Consider the following 18,637-nt stretch of genomic DNA (forward strand, 5'->3'; position numbering starts at 1 on the left):
TAATCATTCATTTGCTCTCGTTATTTAAGGCTGCCTTAATTGAATAGCAATGCAATGTCATTGATTTTGAATTTTAATGTTTATAATCAACCCTAGCCGTATCGGTAACAATTCAAGTATAAAATCCATCCGTGGAAGCTTACAGTGTTTGGCTCCCTGCATTCAAGATGTGTTTGTATAGTAAAGTCATATCTAAAAGCAAATTCAATGAACCACGGTTTGCTGGGTGAGATACGCAAGCAGGGCCTGCAATCGCTTCTTGATGGTCTTCTGATCATCCAACGTGCAACCAAGGAGCACGCACTCAAATTTCTTATCGGAACACATTGCCGGATCCAGATCCGTGTAGTTGGTGGTGTCCGTAGTGCTGCACGCGTTCAGGAACTGCTGGCAGCGCAATCGTGAGATCACCGGGTCCGAGCTGGAAATTATCGCATCGATCAAGCTGTTCACATGGTGGAGCGAGTCTTCCTGGGCCCTATCGCGTACGGTACACACACTCAGTTCTACCGTCGATAAACGACCACTGATCCGCTGGACGTAGCAATTGATTTCCTCGCGCTCATCTGAAAGTATAATTAATACATAGTAATTATTTGTATTTCTAGTTCTAGTTCTGTTTAAAAATTCTTTATTGGACCTTTGTCCGGGTAGTGGCAACTATGGGCCCTATTCCAGAAGACGAGACGGGCAGACGAGCGCTCGTCTCGTTTGTTTTCATATTCCAGAAGCCGAGCTCGACTAAAAACAGACGAGTAACTCGTCTGGCTCGACGACTGTTTGGCCAATGTTTTTTCTACTGACTAACATTTTACATTAATGCGTTTCATTCATCGTACCTAAATGTTTCGATGTTTTTTGCTATAAATGTGAAAAAAACTAGACTACTTTATTGTATAACTGTTAATGGAAATACATGCATATAGATTTAAAACTTTTCTTGATTTCTAATCATTGATTAGGTGAACAAACATTGGCTACAATAAATCCATAATAACAAAACGCTGAGCTTGAGCTTGGGTAGACTGTACAATACATAGTTGCTCACCGTGATTGACCTGAACCAACCAAATTGCACAAAAAACACATAGAATGACGCTTGGGACTAGCAAATCATTCTCGTTGTTCTTTTTTCGATAATTCAAGCTTTAAACGGTCAATAACGACGCCGGTCACGTCCTTACAGTCACCAGGGGAAGGGAAGGAATATTAGTATGATATTCGCCGCCAGAAGGGTCGCCTCTATAGGGTGGTTCCCTAGCGATTATCATGGGAGGGATAGTTGTTAGTGGATTAGTGGTAAGAATCAGGATTCACTGCGGTAAGTGATGTGATTAACGGGTGTTAAATAAAAAATGAGATTTTTTTCAATACCTTTCAGTAACTCAAATAAAGAGCGTAAAATTTCCTTTCTCCAAGAAAATTGCTCTTTTGGCTCCCTAGAAACAGTAGGCGTGTTTGGTTTTGCTAGTTTGAATTTAGTCAAAGCAAAGATAGCGTCGAAACAGCACGTGCTCCGCGAACGCATTGTACGGTTCTACGAAACGCATTTCCAGCAAGGAACAAAGTTCACAGTAGCACATTTTAAGGAAGAAAATGTACCTGTCAGTATGGTATATCGTATCCTGGGTTCCCTGAACGTAGATCGGAAGATCGGAAGTGGTCGTCCGGTGACGATAATGACGAAGCAGAGGAAGACATCGTTAAAGAAGCTGTTTGACAACAAGGACGCAACCAGCCTGCGTGACGCCGGTCGGAAATATGGCTGCTCCCACAAGATGGAAGGAAAAAGACGGAGGAGCAGATTGAGACGGTTAAATCACAGTGTCGGTGGATGACCAAAAAATACCGCGGGACGTCTTTCGTTCTGGACGACGAAAGCTATTTTCCGTTGTCCAAAACGCATATTCCAGGAAATGATAATTACTACTCCAGCGACAAGTCATCCACACCGCCTGAAGTGAAATACAAGTTCAAGCACAAGTTTGAAAAAAAGGTTATGTTGTACATCGCCATTTCCGACCGGGGCATTTCAAAGCCTTGGTTTAAGCCGAGCGGTCTGGCAATCAACCAACAAATCTATTGAGAAGAGTGCCTCGATAAAATCCTGCTGCCGTTCCTGAACGAGCATCACGCGGATGGGAAGTACGTCTTCTGGCCGGACAAGGCGTCTTCCCATTACGCCAAGAAGACGCTAGTGTATCTTGAGGAGAAAAAGATACCGTTCGTGCCGAAAGATCGTAACCCAACAAACTTGCCCCAGTGCCGCCCAATAGAGGATTTCTTTGGCTCACTCAGTGCCCTAGTGTATAAAAACAATTGGAGGGCCAAGGACACAAAGCAACTGACTATACCACCAACGATTTTATTTTTTTTCTCTGCTGGAACACTTGTTCTGATGTCTAGCGAAAAAATAAAAAAAAACTATTCGCTTTGGAGCCATACAAATAAACTGTTTAGGACCTGCTGAGTCTGATCATGAATTTTATTAGTTGTTTTTCTTGAAATTTACATCGAAAATTCATATACAAAAAAAATCATTTTTACCGTCAAGTGTACTGCTGTACCGCTAGACGGGCAGATGGCAACTATATTGCCACCAACATTTTCAATGTTTAAACTGTTTTGCGTTACGAAAATTATTGTTTGTGTATTTTAGCGTGTTGTTTTGACGTAGGACTACGTCTTTCATTTCTATACCGGGGTGTAAAATCAAAGTTTCGAAAACGAAAGCGTTACGCCGGAAACCGAGATTTTGAGTGTTAATAGCTCCTAAACAACTGAACGAAATGGTATGATAAACACTTCATTCGAAAGATAAAATGTCTACGCGTTCTATACTTGTTACTTTCTGATCCAAAAACTTGTTTCAATAGTCTTAAATTTGCTTTCAAAATAGGCTATTGAAATCACGAGCGAGCGCCGCTCGGAAATCCACTGAGTTCTAATTGAACAGCGATTGGAGCATGTTGTCGCTGTTGTGGTGAGGCTCTTCATTTATCATGAAAGCGCGGATGAACGGTGTCACCAAGAGCCTGTTTGTGCACCTTAGGCCAGAAGGGAATCCATCAGGAGGAGAGTGATGCTACAAACGGTTCCCCGGGAAGATCTCGAAGCAGCCACTACACACACACACATACACGCACGGAATTCTTTCCGTTTGGATCGAGAAAGATCCGGAAAATAATCTGCCAGTTCCTCTAGGAATTTAAAAATACATTCATGTGAAAGAGTTTATTTGAATGTTTTCTATCCATGTAACACTGTGACCAAATATGTTCCAATCAAGTGCTATTAACAGATGGTTATCGAGTTAGCATTAACCACTGGTGGGCTTCCAGTATCGAGGAAAATGTGGAAATATCTAATCGTTACTGAAAATAATCTGCCAGTTTCTCTGGGAATTTAAAAATACATTCATATGAAAGAGTTTATTTTAATATTTTCTATCCATGTAACACTGTGACCAAATACATTAGGTTTTGTGTATTTTCAATCAATCGCAATCAACAGGATAGCTTCTGAAGATTATTCTTCCCCATCAGTAGGATATTTCCGTATCCAATATTGGATGCATAAAACCTTGTGTCTCCAACGTAACGCTCTCGTTTTCGAAGTTCTCCAAGTTCTTCGAAGTTCTTCAACTTCATACAAATGATCTAAATCAACGAACGTCACCCTTGCGGTTATACCATAGATATAACCCACTTCCTGTTTTTTTCAATGTTTTTGTTTTTGTTTATCTTTCAGTGGAGTAAACATAAAACTGAAAATTCGTAGAAACAAATCACAATTTCCGAGGCACTAGCAACATTCATTTCGAATACATTCCTAACTATCAAATGGGTAAGTTTATATATACAATTTTAATAAGTACAACCTGCTGTGATCACGTAATGGAAAATAACGGTTCTCTGTGATGAACCATTTTTTCATTACGATATAGCTTCCGGTTACACATTTCAGCTGATGCTATGTCGAGTGACAATGAATCGGACGACAACCTCGAAAAAGAGTTAGAGGAGCATTGTGGATTTCTCCTGATGTATCTGAGGATGTTTTTGAAACAGATGCGGAATCGTTTGCTGGCAGCAATCCGAATGTATCCATAATCGATATTCTTGTGGCAATGACGATTCTGATGACCAGCGTTGCCAATGTTCCAGTTTAAACTGGATTCTTCCAGTTTTTTTTTCTCGATCCAGTCATCCAGTTGAACCCTAAAGTCTTCCAGTTTTCTGGAATATCGTCCAATTTTATCCAGTTTTTAATATGTGTGCCCTAGTTTTATCCATTTTAAATAAAATAAATTTACAATGATAAATATTATCTGTCCCTCCTTCTTCCTATTCCTTATGTAATTTTATTTTCTGACATTTATCATTCGACCTTGGATCGATCTCTGGCGAAGTTGTAATTCGGTTCTTTCCATTATGTTCAATCCGTCGGTGTTTTGTCGAAAATTCCAAAACGAAGAGCTTTCCCGAATGGTGGAAACTTATCAAACTACTTTAAAAACTTAATTGATATGAATATAAAACCTAAGTAACCTTGCTTTCGTTTACGACAAATTGATATTAGTTTCTCATAGTCACTCAAAGGAATTTTAGTTCTAAATATAGTTAATTTAATTAATGCAAACAAACTCCCCTAAATAGCTAATGCATATTTTGCATAAAATGCATGTGAACCATAGTGTATGATTTGCAAAAAAGCATACTATGCATATTTTTTCAAAAGTACTTTCTCGAGCTAGAGGAAATATTTAAGGGTCCCTCATCTTGATCTTGATACCGAAATTTGGTTTGTGCAAGCCTAATTAAAGTGCTCCCTTGGCCGAGTGGTTAGCGTCATAACTAACATGCCGGGTGTTCGGGTTCGATTCCCGTTCTGGTCGGGGGAATTTTTCGTCAAAGAAATTTCCTCCGACTTGCACTGTGATCACGCGTATTCTAGAGCTTGCCACTCAGAATGCATTCAAGGCGTGTTATTTGGCATAGAAATCTCAACTAAGTACAAATAAAAATGACGCAGGTAATACTACGTTGAGACGGCGAAGTTCCTCTAGGAACGTTAGTGCCATTGAAGAAGAAGAAGAAGAAGAAGACTAATTAAAAGATGTAAATTAGCAATGAATAACACCAAAAAAAAAATTGAGAGAACTAAGTACAAATAAAAATGACGCAGGTAATACTACGTTGAGACGGCGAAGTTCCTCTAGGAACGTTAGTGCCATTGAAGAAGAAGAAGAAGAAGAAGACTAATTAAAAGATGTAAATTAGCAATGAATAACACCAAAAAAAAAATTGAGAGAAATAGCTTCTCAATACCAAAATTTTATAATACCAAAGTAATACTTGAGCAACGTTGTTTGTGGTTATTTGAGTATTGAAATAGCACTATTGAGTTGTATATGATATTTCTTTTTTGGTATTTTACCTCGTATCTCATTCTGATCCGTACCTTTTTGAGGTATCGAACTATACGCAGTTTTGCTACGCTCTTCTATCAGCGATTTCATGGATTTTATGAAGCGATAATTACGAAACTCTTCAAGTTTTGCCCAAATAAAACCATCCCTCAAATATTGTTTCACAGTAATTACAGTTACAGTTTTATGAACAACATACAAATATTACACGAAGCATTCTATTTCTCAAGCATTGAAATTTAAAAAAATTAATTAATTTAGATAAATCGTCTAATGGGACATAGCCGGTCTTCATAAATAATAAAAAGGTTTTACAGGATCCACTTTTCTTCCAATTTTTTTTAAGAGCAATCTTCCAGTTTTTTCAAAAATATTATTGGCAACCCTGCTGATGACTATGATAAGGACAGTGAAACTGAACGGAATTTATCCGAAAAAAAAAACCAGAACTGTGCGCCTCTGGTCTCCATAACTGTAAGTTTTGAAATGTTAATTTTTGCGCTGGAAAATGTAAATTGTTTTATAATGCTGTTACCTTTTCTGCCACATACAGAACCGGATGACAGAGAAATAGAGGAGACTATCGGACTGTACCCTAATCTCGATGTGTCTGAGGACGAGCTGGAAGTTGATCCAGAAGCATTAAACAGCCGCAAATCTTTTTCAGTTTTCCTCGATAAGCTTTCGCTAAGAGAAAATGATCATGCTAAGAGGACGGAACAAACTACTTCGATCAACTGACTTGGAAAAAGCCGAATGGCCTCAGCGACCCAACGTGAACAATTTTGATTATGTTTGATAATTGACACGAAACCGTCGGTTTATTTAGCAAAATGTTCCGACGACAGTGTAATAGAACTGTTGGTTACACAAATAAACATGTACGTAGTTCAACAGGAAAGTCGAATAACCGGTGTCTCAAGGTCTAATGAAAACTTTTCTTGGAATTATAATATTGATGGGACTAAAGCCACTGACTACTGTTGAGCTGTATTGGTCCAATGAACCCTTCTTCTGGACGGAAGAGACATCTGCTATTATGCCGTGTAAACAATTTAAGAAAATTAAGGAGAACCTACATCTGAATGACAACAGGGCGATGCCTTCGAGGAATTCCGATCCATTTGACGAGCTGTTCATGGTTCGCCCACTTTATGACTTATTGAAATCTGCATGCCAGAATGGTGCAAAATGCACATCATCGCAGTCAATTGATGCCTCATTGATCCTCACTAAAACAGTATATGACATTTAAGCCAGTAAAAAGAGGATATAAGGGGCCTGATCACGAACGTCACTTCACGGTGACAACGAAATGAATTGGAGGCAATTTGTATACGTTTCATTCCGTTCTCACCGTGAAGTGACGTTCGTGATCAGCCCCAAGGTCTAGGTCTGAGCGACAGCGAATTTTCCAATCCAATTCGACATTTATTTCAGTGAACGTGACAATAAATCACCAACTGTCGGTCTGGTGTCACAAATAGTAAAGCAGTTGACCCAGCAACTAATCCAAACTGGTTTTCAAGGTTGTTCAGTCTCACGACTGAAGAAAAGAGAAACCGCAAGAGAAAACATGTCTGTACATGTTCATAAGGAACAAACGCCCCTTTTCTTTGATTCCCCTTCCAGCAGCGCACGTGCATTACATAGCGCAATAACGGCAACAACACCAGAGATAAAAATGCTGTCCATCGCTATTGCAGCATTACCGTTGAATAAAACTATGCGTTTCAGCCAGTGAGACGCTCTCACATCAAATTTTATCTTACAGTGCCAAAGTGTCTTTAGCTCGAACAGTTTTTTTACAAGTGTTTCTCTTTTAGTCTATAATAAGTTAGTATAATTTTAGATTAAGTTAGGGCAATGTAAATAAAGTGTATTATAAAAGACAACATTCCGTGTATTGAATTTCACAGTGTTTGAGAGTTTCTATCTAGCAGCTGATTCAACGAGAGTGGTCGTCAGCGTAGATCAGCGAGTGGAAAGTTTCGCAGCACGCAGCTTTTCAGCCAGCTACTTCCCGGCGATTGTGATTGTCGCATGCGTGAGGCATCACCAGCTGTCCAGTTAAACCGAGGAAAGGTCACGAGCATCTTTGCCTCCTCCCCAACCATATACAGTCCACCATCGAACCACACATAGGTAATTTCAGATTTGACAGATTTTTTACCTCCTACGAAATAGTACGGTATCTATACGATCACGGAATTCACGTAACAGCTACAGTGAACTGTAACAGATCAGATCTTCCAGTTTTCATCAATCATTTTATCGAAGGAAAATAACAGAACGAAGACGTCATATAAATATTCGCGTCGCTATAGCCACCACAGCTTCGCACTAGCGAGCAGACAACAGTCTTTCCTAATGCTGAGATCACATACAAAGGTCTTGCTCAATACAATGGAATATAGGTAGACTGTTTAGTTCCTGAAGAGAAGCAAAACATTGCATCGCGAGCCTCACTCCTATGTGATCCAATGTCACTCTAGACAGTAGAACCTAGATTATCCGCGAAAGCGAGTTCCCTAGTAAATCTATCAGCCTTCCAGAAATTAGTCAGTGAGTGGTAGGCTAAAGCTCTTTCATGGCCTCCACATTATTCGACCGCTGGTGTACACGGCTTTGCATATGGATAGTTCAATAAATTCTGTATTGATGAAACATAGTTTTCAGACTAAAACATTTTTTTCGACAATTCTGCGAATAATGTTTTGCAGAAAACTTCTAACTCGGCCATTTCTCGACAGATCTGTAATTCTTTGGCCTATAGAATTGTTCATATCTCAATCAAATAAATGACAGATCGCGCTCAAAATTGAAATCAAAACCACTGGCAATACTGTTAAGTCGGTTCGTGTCGGTTTTGTTTCGCTCGTCTACATAGTCACTCAGAGAATCAATTTTAATAATCAGGTGGAGCCAATCTAAATTGAGCGAAGATGGCGAGAGAGCACGAATTGTACACCGTAGAGACACTCACTCCCGTGAAACAAATTACTTCTGCGATTCGCTCACAAACCGAGTGAAAAAACTCGCACGGTTTACTATTAACCTAGATCGCTGGAAGAGGTAGAACTCGTTGCGTTGAATGACGGGTCTCCCACCTTCGTACACAATCGAATTGAAACACCCATAGACCGAAGCCTGTCCAGTCGCAACCTGCTTCCCCGCCTATTGTGACGAACACACATTGGAAGGAGTGACTCCGATCTTCATTCAAATTGATGATAAAATCTCGGTATTCACCAGACGACCACGGTGACATTAGGACCAAGCGGATTGGACAGCCTATCAAACCAACATCGAAAAGTTCCTGAATCACCCCAACGGGGAGCCGAACCCAACAACTATGAACCAACTCTCGAAAGATTCGTTCAACACGCAGCTCTCACGTCAATATCGAGACACAGCTCCATCCCTGGCAGGAGGTGAACCCGGTGAATGAAGGTTTTTGCGCTCTATCGCACGGCTCGGAATGTAGGCAGGAAAACATTGGGTGGCTTTCCTGAAGACTTCACCTGAAGAAACGCTGTCAATGCGAAGATCCAAATACCAGACATTGACCTTAACTCACAACTCAACCAATCTTTCTATATCCGCGACATCAACCAGGCACTGGCCGTCGCCAAGAGCAAATCAACGAGATCAGACGGGGTCGGTTTGCCGCCATACATACAAAACCGGACTATCGCCCCATTGATCGGTTGTCCCTCCAAGATCATGGAGAGAATGGTTAACCGACGAACCCAGCACCTATCCGAAAAACCTCTGCTAGATTTCCAACATCATACTTGGTGTTCGCGCCACGTGTAGCGAGCGCTTACGTGTTCTGACATGTCAGAACAAATAAATTAAAATCCTCCATTTTACATTTTACAATTGCTCTCCATTTCATTCCATCGTATCACCCCGCAACGTGCGAGAGCGAGATGAATTAAGTAGCAACATTGCAAACGAACAGCACCCGAGCCGAGTCGAGTGGAGCCGACAGGACGATCACCTCACCAACTTTCGACAAACATAAAAGCAGCGCACAACGTGATTCATGTTCCCAATTATTTTCCTAACCGCCAACGACAAAGTGATTACCAAATGTTGTGTAATGAGTGAAATATAAAGAGAAAATTTGGACTCCAAAAACTTGTGTTTTTCAATTTCCACAGTGTGCTTAGCCAGAACCATCCAACCGCAGTTAGCCCGGTTTATGCGCTAACACTTGGCCACCCTGAGCCATGCTCTGAACGAGGCAAGGACGAAAAATCTTCACACCGAGCTACTCGCAGTAGACATTTCCAAAGCATATGACCGGGTTTGAGCTCCGGCAGTTCCGTAGCAGCTGTAAAGTTGTGGTCCACAGGTCAAAATGCTTAACTTCGTGAAGAGATCCAAATTTTGAGGGAATTCGTCGAAGAAAGCGAAGTTTCCCAAGCAGGATTGCCAATAATGTTTTTCAATGGAATATTGCTTTTAATAAACTGGAAGTAAACTTGATTCTGTAAAATCGTGTTATTTTAAGATGATCGACTTTATTAAACGAAAATGATTGTTTTACCCTTCCCTATGCTCCAATGCTTGAGAAATAGAATTTTCTTCGAAGCTTCGTGAAGTATTTATATGTAGTTCATAAAATGGTGATCATATCATTCGAGCAGATTAAAATGAAGTTCCGCACCCCTCGAATATTACTGTGGAATAATATTTGAGGATCTTTTCTTCTATAACCTCTAGAAAATACGGTGTTATTCGGGTGGAACTTGAAAAATCTCGTGACGGCGCCTACCTTTTTTGACGTTGTTGACGCGTGGTGTGTTTCAGCTCCCATTCGTGAACATTTAAATAGAGACATTGCAACGAATGGGAGCAAAACTGTAGTACTGACGTCTCTGTGCACTGATTCATGCAGTGATCTATGTATTGGAATTCTGGAATATTTTTTTATTAGGTCCCACAATACTTATCCAATACTAAAATGAGCACATTCCATACCAAACAACATTGCTCAAGCATTACTTGGCGTTCCTAGAGGAATTTCGCCGATTCAACGTAGTATTGCTTGCGTCATTTTTAGTAGTAATTATTTGAGATTTCTATGCCAAATAACACGCCTTGAATGCATTCTGAGTGGCAAACTCTAGAATACGCGTGATCACAGTGCAGGTTGGAGAAAATTTCTTCGACGAAAAATTCCCCCGAGCACAACGAGAATCGAACCCGAACCCCCGGTGTCGCGGACAGATAGGCTACGAAATAAGTAAGACAAAATATACATTTTAAACAAGACCCCAGCTGAGCGAAGGAAAATGTGTAAGAGCAAGGCAAACTCAAGTATTTGCTTATCCTAAATCCCAAATGGGAAATAGTCGTTTAGTTAGGACGAAACGCAATATTTAGATAGGACCAATGTAAGGCAATTAACAAATGTAAGAGCTCAAGTGTTTGATCAGGCTAGAAAACGCTTGTAGCTCGAAATTATTGCTGGTCATAAATTCAAAACAGACGAATATTTAGATTGCGTCTGGTAAACAATTTAATGCACGCATCACTTAGGATGCATTTATTACCCTTTCCATCCCTAGCTGCGCGCTCGGCTAGATACGCCAGCAGAGTGTAATAAAATATAAGATGATGTTTGTTCAGGTTTATTTTTAGGACGAAGGATGGAAAGGGCCAACTCGAAAATAAGATAGGCCCACGGTGACGACCACGTGGTCGTCGCGTGGAGATAATGTAGAAGATTGTCCATGTGGGTGATCTAAGAAAAATGGAACCGATGTGTATCGGTTTCATGAAAGAGAGAGGAGATATTCCTCATCTTTAGGTTAAGAATGTCTGTATATATATTGTACATATTTGGAAAATAAAGTTAGTCTTAAACCACGAACTCACGCGAAAAAGCGTAAAATTTTCTTTAATTGTCAGGAAAGAAATTTTCACCCGGCATGATAATGTGAGACGCTAACCACTCGGCCACGTGAGTTATCGAAAACTATTTCACTCCAACTTCACTTGTTCTTTAGTATTTTATTTCTTATATAAGGCTTGTCCAAAAAATGAGGTATTCTTAAGTATTTCTTCCTGCTCGAGAAAGTGTTTTTTGAAAAATAAAGATAATATGCATACTTGCAAAATAAACACTATAGTTTTTACGGCTGCCATACAAATGAAACACAAACTTTTGCATAACTCGAGAACTAATCAAGCAAATGGAACCAAATTGGGATGTGAGGGTTTTTGGGTACGAGAAATGTTTCTATGGGTATGACACCCCTCCCTCTTCTGGAATGGAGAGGGCGTCCCATAAAATATTACACATATTTCAACCAAACATGACAATTGAAAATTTTCGGAAAACTTTGAAGTGAAATGGGAAAATTCAATTACCATATATTCTATAATTACATAGTGACAAGCGTTGTTAGTCCATTTAATGTTTGCGCTAACGAAATTGATGAAAGTGGAATTGGTTTTTCATGTGATAAAACGCACTCCTATATCATCTTCTATCTATATAAATAAAAATGGATCGTCGAATGTGTTGATAAGTGCAAAACTCGAGAAAGGAATTGTCCGATTTAGGGCTGTCTTTATTCTATCGTATTTTCTGTAGATTCTTGCACGAGAATTGTGTCTGAAAATAGTCTGATATTATAATGACGAGTTTTGGTAGTCCTAGGAAATTTATTTTAAAAGTAAATTGATAACAGATAACAGTTCTACGATTGGACCCATGATCGTAAGTAAGAAAACGTGAATGTTTGGAGGTATTAATAACAAAAAATAACTTTTGGGCGGGCGAAGTCAGCAAGTTAAGGACTAAAAATGAGATGCAAACGCAAAAAAAAGCTATTTCAGCACGAAAACTATGTTTTATCAATACCGAAATTATTAAACTATCCATCTATAAGGACGTTTACCCCAGTGGCCAGATAATGTTAAGACCAGGGGTACCAAATGTACTGCATCACGACAGTAATCTCATGACTGTCGCCACCATTGTCCCGTGACAGTCACGCGATTGAATTTTTACTACAGTCACACAGTGGAAATGTTATGCGACATTTATTGTTACTGTCGTGTACTGTACACGAATACATTCCCATGCGAGAGTATTTTGGTCTTTCGTCTGCGACAAACCCGCTTGCTCATTAGTGATGTTTTTGTAGATTCTGAATGCAATAGTTATACGTTGCTACCGTCGTTGATGATTTTTTTTCCCTCGTGCTGATGATGTCGGGTGTCTTAGTATGTATTTTTCCAGTACAACGTCATTTTATTTCATTTGATTTTCGCAAACTAAAGAGTTTAATCTGCTGTGCAGCGAAGATTTAATAACAATTAATAACTGGCGAATTCTGCAGCATATTCCGATATGGGAAAATTCAATTTGTCGATGACGCGGCTATTCTATGTAGAGAAGTTTTCGGGGGAAATAGTGTGAGCAACAGAAGAGAATCTGTTGAAAGAGGTGCGTGGTGAAGTGTCGTGGGTGGAAGTCGTGTGAATGAAAGTTACGCGAATGCAACTGTAGGGCCAGATTAGAATGCGGCTGGGGGAAGTGTTGCGCACTTAGCAATGTAGGTTTGGACATGAAGGAGATTTTATTTTATTTATGAATAAAATATGTTTAACGTGTAATCTTAATATTATCAACAAAATTTTAGTATTATTATCATTATTACTAACTGACCCGATAAACGTTATGCTGCCATTTAGATAATTTTTAGCGAATATATTCGTTGTTATATGACAAACAACAAGTGTATTGCAAGTGTGTTTCATATTCATATCGATATACTGAATTTGAAATACAGCCACCTTACTGCCCTCATTCACGGACTTGCAAATGTATTTAATGCTTTTCACGGAACTACAGAACTGCAGAACATTAATATATATGTTGTTCATGCAAGATTTTATTACTCTGTTACATAGAACACATGTTTGATACGGTAGAGTGTGGCTAGGATGCATAGCTCGATTGAACTTGAGTCGTCGAACGGATTACAGAATGCAAAATTGCGATCCGTTCGGGTAATTCTAACTCGATTGTATTTCAGAATACGACGGTATACTTTTACCTGGTGAATTAGGTTTGCCTGGTTGATTCTTGCTTTGAAATATATGATTCATTGACATTCAAAACTATAATTATATCATGATCTGAAGAATTTTCTACATATAGAGATATTTTGATTTGAACATTCAGCTATTTTTGAAAATGTGAAGTTAATAAAAAAACATTGCCTTTTTTTATGTACAAATTTATTTCCATGAAATCTTCTACGTGCGAAAATTTTCGTTATACTTGTTTCATTTGCGATTTTTTCGGGAATCTGTTTAATGGGGGAATCAACTCTGGTAAATCGAAAAAATTGTTTTTATGCAATGTTGTACCGGAAGGATTCTTCGATATTTCATTTCGTTGAAAATCTGCAGTAAAAACTATGGGGTCATCTCAAGAGTAACATGGCTGTGCGAATCTTTAAGCGCATTTTTTCAGCTGGTGGTACGTTTATCTCAGAATCTAGTGGACCAATTTAGCAGAAGTTTTTTTTCAGCATGCAAAAATGAATTCTGACCTACGAAAAGAACCTATCTGCTTTGATCGATTATCATCATTGATAACTTCTCTGATAACCACGGCCTTACGATTTTTGTTGAATTTTTTTTTTATTATTCAAATGGCCGACATTTTGGCAATTTTCATAATTTTCAAAAACCGCTACGTAACAATTCAGATAATAAGATTTTTACATGCTAAAAAAATCAGCCATATCGGTACACTGGATTATGAGAAAAACGTACAACTAGCAAGAAAATGTTTTAAAGATTTAAAAAAAAAATATCTTTCAAATGAAAGCAACATAATTGGCTCAAGTAGCGTACTTTTTAGTGTAGAGCCAGTTTAGTTCTATAACTCTGTCATTGTTAAAATTCGAACATATGCGTAGGAGGGTTTTTTCCATGAAATATGATCATCTATCACCTCCTGAGAGATTCTGGGAAAATATATTAAATTCTTCTTTTACATTCAATAATCAAAAATTATATGCATGAAAAACAAATTAAAAAAACATTTTTTTGACTCGATTATATACAAGATTCTATTATATACAGTGAAAAGAAATCGGAGACTGTATATAATCGAGTTCGCGCTGCATTAGTTTCCAACTTGGAGGATAAATCTAAACACTCCCAACACTGAGTATTTCCGACGTCACCAATATATTATCGAAGAAACTCTCGCCTACAATTATTAAGCTGTGCGTGTTTTTCTCATATGAATTGTTGATCATTTGTGTATCTGGATTCAGGCATCCCAACAGTAAAGCATTCTTATTACAGTCGATATGAAATTAACTCGGCTTCCTATGTGTGCACGCAACTAGTGATCACAGCCATATGTCCGATACACATCTCAAAGCGTGCTGGTGAAGAAGCACAAACGCATAAGATACAGGCTAGCATTACGATCGCCAGAAAAATGTCATGACATTTTTCTGGCGACAGTCACGTGTGACAGTAACCCGGGTAAACCGATGAGATTCATCGCTTCGTCAGCGACTGTTACGGTGACAGAGCGAACGGAATAGCAGACACGAAAAAATCGGAAACGAACAGTCTCCCCGGCTCACTACGGTCGGGCACGACAAATTAGATGAATCGACGAAACACCGACTGTTGCTGTATAGTATTACTTTATGCATTCATGCTCTGTCGCTTGTACACGAGTATAGCGCGCTCACAGAGACTGTCGATTCAATTTCATACCGACTGTTATGAAAATGCAGTACTTTTGGGATGCCTGGTTAAGACCATAACGAACACAAAGGAGCATGAGCCTACCACTCACTGACAAATTCCAGGAAGGCCTATAGATTTTCTATGGAACTCGCTGACGTCTATCGGGGTTCAACTGTATTTGTAACTCTGCGTTCTAAACGTTTTTAAAAAAATATAAAACGATCATTTCTGGGGAGATATTATTTCATAGAATGTTTTTTTTTTTTGTTATAGTGACTTCCAACACTTTTGGCTGGTTCCATTTTTGGAAGAATGTCGGAAGTGAGAATTAAAGTCGTGACCCTACGCCAGATCGTCTCCACATTCTATAGAATCAAGTGTTACGGGCAGAAAATGGTATTGAATTCGTTCCAATTTTAAAATGCGGAATCCGAGTTTTAGAAGATGAAAAGAAATCAGGAAGAGCCTATCGATACACTAGATACGACAGAATAATCATTTCATAGATCATTACACTTTGGGTTCTCCCAAATTAGATACAAGTGCCACAAATTAAACAAAAAATGTGGCATTTTAGCTTCATAACCGTAATTTCGAATCTTGGTCTTTTAACACAAATCAGTTCATAACTATAACACTAGTTATCGAGAATAATTGAACCTAAAATATATTACACAGGCGCAATTGATCCAAAAATGAGTCATGTTCATTTTCTCACATGAAAGAAAGCGAAATGAGTAATTGATCAAAGTTTACCAACATCATTGTCCAAAACGTCGGAAGTTGTATATATCAAAGCAATAACTAATATTTTAACAGTATCATAAAGTGCAAACTCACTTTCGTCTAATCCAGTTAAGTACTCGTTGTTTTTGAGCAAGTCAACCGACATCGCTAGGAAATCCTTCTTTTCCTGCAACACGAGGGCTTCCTTGCGAAGCTTCTCCACTTTCGAATCCAGCTGATCCAGAATACCGATAAACCTGTGTAGGAGGTACAGAATATACAGAATAGTTTTACTTTTGAGTACTCTCAAACTTTTATATTAGATTAATATCAAATATTATTCGTTTGTTCTCAGTAAGATAACCTTTCCATCGGTGGTTTGTTGAGCCAGGCTGTGTTCGAATCGTCCACACTAGGCATCACCGACCAGGTAGCACCATAATCTCGACCATCCCGACTTCCAAAGTCCGCTGCCACCGAATCAACCTCCATCCCTTCAAAATCTTCTCTATTCGCACCGCTCGCCGATATCATTGGCTGAAAACGTGTACAAGTTAGACTTTTCTCTGTCAAAGTTCACTGTTAATAAATCAAAAATTAGGTAGGAAACAGTTGTGTTCGCAACTACGCAACGTTTGATGGTGATGGTGTTTGGTTACGTCGATCGTATTTTTGGTTGTTTATCTGAAAGAAACATGCAAACAAGATGTCGTTATTACATCGGCCAATATTTATATTTACCTGTGGGTGCTCGTCATGCTAGAGGACGGATCGAATCCATCAAATTCCTGATCAAACTGTTCATCGAAACGGGACCGTTTAGCTGCACTGGGAAACAAATTTCCAGCCATGGTTCACGAGCGAGAAATCCGAACGCATCTAGAAAATTCGCGACATACTGACCACACGCAGCCAACCGCGTAGCATCTTTGTTCTAGAATATTTCCTTTTGATCCCACTGTACCAATAGGGTTTCGTTACACGAGAACTGCAGCTGCGTTTTAGTGAACTGAGCTTAATCATCTACAGCTTACTGTCCGATTCAACGATTCAACAGGACAAATCATGCCTGAGAAGATCTACTGAATTTTTCAATTAAGCTTAACAATTACACAATTTCTTATTCAAGTTTCAATTAAGATTTAAATTCGAATTAAAAGGGAAAATGTACACGACGACCAAAGGAGAAAATCTCGAATTTTCCCGTAATATCGTTCAGCTGCTTTCGACTTTAATTCAAGCGCCACACTGCCGTTTGCAGCTTACGTACGCAAGTGTTCGTTCTTTCTTTGTGTCAACAATTGTGATTGTGTGAGTACCACAATAAAATATTTTCGCATTCATTTCGTAAAATTACTATAAGTTTACATGAATAACATTTATTCTAAAATAGCTATGGGTTGGAGATGTCGCAAGTTGTAATTGGAACATATTGTACTTTTTCTGGAGTGCAATTATAATGTACAAACCACTAAACATTTCAATATCATATCTTTAAGCAGCTGTTATTTTATAAACCGCAATTCCTGTGCCTGTATGATTTCCTTTCCACAAACGTCAGCTGTGAGACTACGAAGGGAAGCGGGGCGGCATTTCGAACAGAAACTTGTCATTACTGTATATGCACCATTTGGTTTTCTTCATCAAAACATTGTTTTCGAAACATTTCCTAGCACGAGTGCACCCTAACAGCCACAAAACACATAATTTTAACAGCGTTCGAAACTTACCTTTGGAAGGTCAACTTACTGTGCAGTTTTACAACAGATTTTTGTCGATCAAGACACTATTCACAATGCACAATATTGTCAGGAAGCTTGCTCTTTTCAAATGTTTCAAAATCGTTCAGAGGGAGAGAGAATAGGGCATTGGAAATGCGAGAGGAATCATCAAACGCTCTCTGTTTAGGTATCTAGGGAGCAGACACCGTAGCTACCGAAAACCAAGGAAAGTGAAGTGGAAGGTAAAACGTAATGTCAGAATTGCCGTGCCGGACGTATCCCGTAAGTTTGAACTTATTTACATTGATGATATCCGAATAGCACTAAACATTGACTACAGTTTCGTCGGCACGGTTGATTGCCGTTATGAACCAGCACAAAAAACAAAGATACAAATTATGCGCCAGTGGCGATACCACGATCAAAGCGTTCCCTGAATTACATTAGCCGAGCAAGCTGGCGGAAGCATATGCATAAAGGTTACTAGGTTACTATTTTCAACGACAACTGTTTATTTATTATACTGCTTCAAATACCTTCGACGAAATCAAATGTAAACATACCAACGTGAGTAATAACATAAACAAATCCAAACTTTTCGTCTTGCCATTCCTCATACGTCTTTTCTAAATAGTGTAAATTACGAGCCACCTGTTAACTCCACCATCTTGCCGAAAACAGTATTACAAAAAAAAACAATCTCGACATGATACCATGGTGTACAGATTAGTGGCGCAGCAGATAAACTGATTCAGAAACCCCAGCTGAAATTTCAATCAATTTACGCTACAGCGTTTAAATATTTCCAGTTATGCCGGATTCACAATCATCCACAATGAGCGCGATTTTTTTTCTTCAATAGCGATTTTTATTCGTCAACCAATCAGAGCAAAGCGCGAAATCACCCATGACAGTGCGAAAAAAGGATAGAACTTTCCAAGCGTTGGCTGCAAAAATCGCGTTGCTTTGATAGGAGACACTATATACATCAGACAGGTGGAACAAAATA

The 18,637-nt window shown here is 39.0% G+C and overlaps 1 protein-coding gene across 4 annotated transcripts; it reads right to left on the reverse strand.

The window, feature by feature from the left end:
* Positions 1–39: 39 nt before the first annotated feature.
* LOC129768115 (BAG family molecular chaperone regulator 2) lies at positions 40–17,787 on the reverse strand. 4 transcript variants are annotated; one of them, XM_055769543.1, is made up of 4 exons: positions 17,638–17,787; positions 16,272–16,591; positions 16,022–16,164; positions 40–566 (listed from the first exon to the last, which is right to left on the reverse strand). In XM_055769543.1, exons 2-4 carry the CDS (start codon positions 16,439–16,441, stop codon positions 205–207), a joined length of 675 nt encoding a protein of 224 aa, XP_055625518.1. In that variant the 5' UTR covers positions 16,442–16,591; positions 17,638–17,787; the 3' UTR covers positions 40–204. The 4 variants fall into 4 exon arrangements, with proteins under 4 accessions (XP_055625518.1, XP_055625520.1, XP_055625521.1 ...); XM_055769545.1 differs by lacking the exon at positions 17,638–17,787 and adding an exon at positions 16,649–17,464; XM_055769546.1 differs by lacking the exon at positions 17,638–17,787 and adding an exon at positions 16,649–16,663 and having other exon boundaries at positions 16,272–16,444.
* Positions 17,788–18,637: the final 850 nt, after the last annotated feature.

Source organism: Toxorhynchites rutilus, chromosome 2, assembly GCF_029784135.1.
Source record: "Toxorhynchites rutilus septentrionalis strain SRP chromosome 2, ASM2978413v1, whole genome shotgun sequence".
Lineage (NCBI taxonomy): Eukaryota > Metazoa > Arthropoda > Insecta > Diptera > Culicidae > Toxorhynchites > Toxorhynchites rutilus.